The following is a 6,000-nucleotide window of genomic DNA, read 5'->3' as shown; positions in this document are numbered from 1 at the left end:
TTTGCTGCAATCCTTGGCGTCTCAGCGTTTCGGCTTGCTGGACGTCAGCCAAACATTAACCTGGTTTGGTTACAAGATGGTCACGGCAAAAGCTTAGTTTGGCATCTATTGAATTTGAGGGGCTTGTGGAACACCCAGGTGGTAACTGGATATTGAAAACTGAAGCTCAGCTGATTCTCAAAGATGCCAATTTGGGAATTATTAACATACACGTTCAGAAGATGCTCATGGGTTTTCCTTTGCTTTAAAATACAGTAAGAAGACTGAGGAAGAGAGACAAACAGGGAGTAACCTGGAGGTAATTAGAAATGGGTTTGGAGGAGAGAGGAAAAAGGAGGGTAGAAAAGATGAGAGAGCTGGCTAAGGTAGAATTAACAGATATCTTACTAATAAACTACAAAAAAAGGTGTGCCTGGAAAGTTCATGATCTTAGGGGAGAAAAAAAGAGGTGGTAGGAAGGCAGAGGTAGAAAATGTTCCTGTTAGCCACAGGGAGCATTGCCACCTCCGGCCTGAGTGAATGACTATGCATGGAGGAGGGAGACGCAGGGAAAGAAGAAAGTGTTGATCCAGCCACTTGCACCTGGGGAGCTTCCTGGGCTGGGGGTTTGTAATTTGAGGAATGTTAATATTGTGTTCCTCCTGAGTACACCATTCATTCAGTGAAGACTTAGCTATTTACCAAATCGTTTACAGGGGAGTTGGAGACTCCCCACACCCCGATTTCTGTAAAAGCAAAAGCAATGCTGCCATCCTGAATACGGCTAAATCTTAAGTACGGCTAAATCTAAGTTGGCTTACACATAGCCACCTATGCATCCAACACAGTTTCCTCATGAAAAGCTCACAATGGCTTTTCTTTTTTTTTTTTAACATCTTTATTGGAGTATAATTGCTTTACAATGTGTGTCAGTTTCTGCTTTATAACAACGTGAATCAGTTATACATATACATATGTCCCCATATCTCTTCCCTCCTGCATCTCCCTGCCTCCCACCCTCCCTATCCCACCCCTCTAGGTGGTCACAAAGCACTGAGCTGATCTCCCTGTGCCATGCGGCTGCTTCCCACTAGCTGTCTGTTTTACACTTGGTAGTATACACAATGGCTTTTCTTGATACCCTTTGCAGAATCCCAATCTGTGAAAGCCTTTGAAGGCTGCACACAGCAGCAGGGAGAGAGAATAAGATGCCCACACAGCAGAGCTTAGGAGGGCTCCCTGCTGAACCGCCAGCTGTGGGGCAAGCAGCCAGCCAGGGAAGGTACCATTTAGGATGGAGTGTCCCTCATTTGCCCAGCTGGTCTAGATGGGCTCAGAAAGAATTTAAATTTAACCTATTCCAAAGCACCAAATGATTATTTTAGACCATGAGACCAGATGCTATACTTTCATTATCTTTCCTGATGCCTCTAGTTTTGGCTAAGAATCAGAATAGTTGTCAAGGTTGTCTTAAACTTTCTAAACACATATACTCCAAAGCTGCGTGTGTCAAGTGTCTCCAGAATCTTTTACTGCTGCTTTTAAAATTCCCCGCAGACACTCACCCACACTGTTGCACTCGAACACATTTCTACCACAAAGATTAAAAAGTACTTCAGAATGTTTTTTATTCTACTCTGTATCAAGGCCACAGACACACAAAATGTTTGGATCACTTAAGTTATAACATTCCATGTTTTCATAGTAAGAACAAGGACATAAATGATCATTTCCTGAGTTTACAGTGCAATGTAAAATTTAATCTGTATTGCTAATCAGACATCTTACAGCATAGAAATGTGATCAAAATGATCATTTGCTTTATCATGTCATAAAACACAAGAGCTTATTGTAGAACAGTGATACAGTTTAAATGGTAAGGAACTTTGTGATTCGTAACAAAGAATCCTCTATATACTTGTTGCCACGATTGACCTTCCAGGACAAATATCAGTAGTAAAATAAGTTATGGTACAAAATAAAGTCAACAAGGTATCTATAGTGAAGAAACATTTGATTTAATTTAAGAAACTAAAACCTGGATTCTAGTTAACCTATATACAAAAATGTTCTTTTAAAAAACCCTAAGTAATCACAAATTTAGCTAAAACAGTTGAACGACGGCGCTTCATTATGCTGTAAAACTATGGATCTCATCTTTGGAAAAGTTCAAATCATGCAGCAACCTGAAAAACAAATAAAAAGCACATGTTTCTTAGGGAAGATGTTTAAAAATAAACAAGATCAGAGTTTACCATCGTAACCATAGTATTTTTTCATTTTCCCCATTTAGCATGTGTTTTCTAAAAAACACAATTATCAATTCTAAAAAATTAACAATAATTCCTTAATATCATCTAGTATCTAGTAAGTGTTCACATTTTCAATTGTCTCATAAATGCCATAATTTTTTAAAGTTTGTTTGAATCAAGATCCAATTAAAGTCTACTCACTGTGATTGGTTTATATGTCTTTTGGGTTTTTTTTTGTTTTTTGTTTTTTGCGGTACGCGAGCCTCTCACTGTTGTGGCCTCTCCCGTTGCGGAGCACAGGCTCCGGACGCGCAGGCTCAGCGGCCATGGCTCACAGGCCCAGTCGCTCCGCGGCATCTGGGACCTTCCCGGACCGGGGCACGAACCCGTGTCCCCTGCAACGGCAGGCGGACTCTCTACCACTGTGCCACCAGGGAAGCCCCTCTTTTTGGTATTTTTTGATCTATAACATCCCCTCCATCTCTCTCTCTCTCTCTCTGTCCTTCAATTTATTTGTTGACAAAATGAGATTTTTAAGTGTTGAGTCTCCCACAGTTCTCATTTTGCTGCATCCCTGTGGTTTACTTTAATAATGTTCCTTTTTCCTTTTATCTCCCAAAATTTAATAATTGGATCGAGAGGCTTAATCAGATACAGGTTCAATTCTTTTTGACAAGACTACTTCATAGTGCTCTTTCATCAGGAGGTACATAATACCGGGTTGCCTCTCTTTTTGGATGCTAACCACCACTGGTGATCTATGTGCATATCTACTAGTTTCATTAGGGACCGAAGTTGGTGATATTCTACTCCTATCATTCTTTATTCGTTTATCAGCCGAGGAATTCTATAAAGAATAACTTCTGCTCATCTAGTATGTGGTTATCCAGTAGTATAACTCATACAGAAAAGGCAGAATAAATGCTGGTTTTCTTCCTCTTTATTCACCAGTTTTTGAAGTAAGGACTTGATCCCCTAGCATTCTATCTTAATTTTCCCCCACTGAACAGGAGAAACAGAAATACTGCTTAAGTATAATTCAACTTGGAGAATACTGTAAATGGAGACTGAAATCTTAAAAGTAGCTCTGTTTAAAATAGTGCTGAAGGGGACTTCCCTGGCGGTCCAGTGGTTAGGACTCCACGTTTCCACTGCAGGGAGCATGGGTTCGACCCCTGGTTGGGGAACTAAGATCTCGCAAGCCATGTGGCATGGCCAAAAAAAGAAAAAAAAGGAGGTGAAAAAAAAATAAATAAAATGCTGATGAAAATAATAAACATTTCCTTCGTACTCACTCTTTGTAGTCACTGTGCTAAGCATTTCACATGCATCGATATTATCCTTTATTCCCTCGGATAGGTGAGTGCACGAAAGCTGAGATGGTTTTGGCCCTAGGACACTTAGCTGATGATTGTAGCATGAGCCTAAGTGGTGGAGCTGGGATACCAACCCAAAGTGGCAGCTTCCAGAGCTGACACGCACATTCAGACAAAACGACAGGACGGCACAGGAGTTACGAGGGCCAACGTGGTGCGGCAGGCAAGCCTCTCACTATCTGAACCCAACCTACCTTTCCGGACATACCGCCTGTCTTTTTCATAATTAAAATTAAAAATAAAATAGCAAGAGAGAAAATTACCTAGCAAATGTTAGGTTCAGTCATATACCAAACAAGGAAATGCAGGGCATTTAAGGCCGTCATGTTTTAAAGTCATCTAGAAGCCCAGTAGTGGCTATATGTAACCAAATATTTTAAAGTGTCATTTTAGAGTTAAATAAGATCAAGGTGATTTTTAAATAAGATGGTCACTACCACTGGTTGTTCTCTGTGCGGAGTTCAACTCTTGGTCTTGGCTTATTTATGTTCTAGTCTCTGGTTTTTGTCTTGCTGTTTGGCTTTCTCTCACTGTGTTATCGATTAATGCTCACCCAGTTGCAGAGAATGATGGAAGATCAAAAGCTACAATGAGATGAACACTGCTTATTATGATATATTTTTAAAAAATTATTATATATTATGAAGCTTTGGTGGAAGAGGAGGTTGAATCTAGTGTCCCCAAAACTATCTGGCACCAATCTTGTGAAAGCGTCCACACGACCAGCCACTACCAGAGGCCATCAAGAGCTGGCTGTGTCTGACTTTTGTGTTCACGTCTAACTCTGTGCATAATCCGGGCCTCCGACGCTTCACCTGCATGCAGATTAAACACTTTGTTATTATTTTCTTATGCTGTGACAGACTACTGAAGTACGTGTTCATATGAATAGGAAGAAATGAGAGCCATGTCAACTGCTGTTCATAGGAGGTCGTCATTTCACGGTGCTGGGATTCTCTCTCCTACCACGTTGCTACTCACTTCATTCCTTGTTCTGTAAATGGCATTGGTCCACAAATGCAGATGAGGACTTTGGACGTGTCTAAACTTCTTTTCAAAAATTCAGAAAGCAGAGCTGGTGAAATGTATCCCCGTTTGCCATTCCATTCAGAAGTAGGTACTGAGAGAACAAATTCAAGGTCAAATCTGGAGAAAAGAAACATTTTTTTAAAGTCTATTACATTAAATACATTATGAACATGTTTCCAGTTCACTAACGCATCTTTTTCTCCCCTGGAGAACAAATGAATATATGAAGGTTGACACGCTTGCTAGCAAAGCACTAGAACAGAATGTAAACATTTTGCAAATACAGGTAAATCCACATTTACTAAAGATAAACTTTTGCTACAGATAAAAGAATAATTTGAAATTTTCTATTGAACTCATTAGAAAGAGAGCTCTGAAGGATCTCAGAGAACTCCACATTTTTATTAATAATTCACTTGTATAAAGCACAGTAAAGAGCAACGACCAGTGACATGTGCATTTTCATCTGACTCAAACCCCTCCAATGAGTCCTTGACCCCGATAACCAACGGCCTATCTGACTTCTTACTGTTACTGTCTTCGTGGCTTCAACCTTGACTTACAGTATCCCTGTGCCACACCCGATGTCACTGCTGTGAATGGCACCACAGTCCGTTTGGTTGCACAAACCAGAAACCCAGGACTGATCTGCCTCACCCTCCACGTCCAAATTCTCCCCAATCCTAGCTCCTAACTCTGTGCTCTGCTTTTCTCAGCCTTCACTGCCACACCCTGCCTGTTCTCTTTCTCCTTCTGTAATGTTTCTACCACACCCCACTGTTCAGTTTCTTAGCTCAAGCATCATTTCCAGGGAAGCACTGCAGCCCCACCAGTCTGGAGTCCTTTCGTAATTACATGTGTTGTAGAAATGTTTCCCTTTTCCTCTTCTTTATAGCCTTTCTATCAGGCTGTAAATATGTGGCCACCAAGGTGATTTTTCTAGTAATGTCTCCCTTCCCCATTAGACCAGAAACTCCGTGAGAGCAGGGACCATGTTTGCTTGGGTTATCACTGCACCCCTAGTGGCCATCACACAGGAGGCACTCAAACACTATGGAGTGAAACATTTCAAAGAAAAGAAAGGGTACAGAATTATGATCAGAAAGAAGCACATCAAACCAAGCCTCACAAGGGAACAACAGACCACTTCTTCCCACAGCTCTGCAATCTGTTAAGTGAACTGCTGATGAACAGCCATAGCATATTCAAAATTCTAAGCTCTACCTGCTCCCTCTGCTCCATTTCTGCAAACACAGTTAGTTCTTATCATTTTCAGTAGCATCAGATCGAATGTGTTTCTACATTTTCCACTTGAGTAATATGTTAATCTCAATCTTAAGAAAACGCTGAAGCGAATAATTTCT

The 6,000-nt window shown here is 40.8% G+C and overlaps 1 protein-coding gene across 3 annotated transcripts in view; it reads right to left on the bottom strand.

Moving 5' to 3' along the window:
• Positions 1-1,018: 1,018 nt before the first annotated feature.
• The window catches only part of CYB5R4 (cytochrome b5 reductase 4), an 88,792-nt gene continuing 83,810 nt past the window's right edge, over positions 1,019-6,000 (bottom strand). For all 3 annotated transcript variants that reach the window (XM_060283298.1, XM_030859417.2, XM_060283297.1), the window contains 2 exons: positions 4,589-4,753; positions 1,019-2,165 (listed from right to left, as the gene is read on the bottom strand). In XM_060283298.1, coding sequence (XP_060139281.1) covers positions 2,111-2,165; positions 4,589-4,753 — 220 coding nt within the window. In that variant the 3' untranslated portion in view covers positions 1,019-2,110. The remainder of the gene's footprint in view (positions 2,166-4,588; positions 4,754-6,000) is intronic.

Source organism: Globicephala melas, chromosome 14, assembly GCF_963455315.2.
Source record: "Globicephala melas chromosome 14, mGloMel1.2, whole genome shotgun sequence".
Taxonomy (NCBI): Eukaryota; Metazoa; Chordata; class Mammalia; order Artiodactyla; family Delphinidae; genus Globicephala; species Globicephala melas.
Note: the sequence above shows the minus strand (reverse complement) of the source record. Positions and strands in the feature narration are given on the sequence as shown.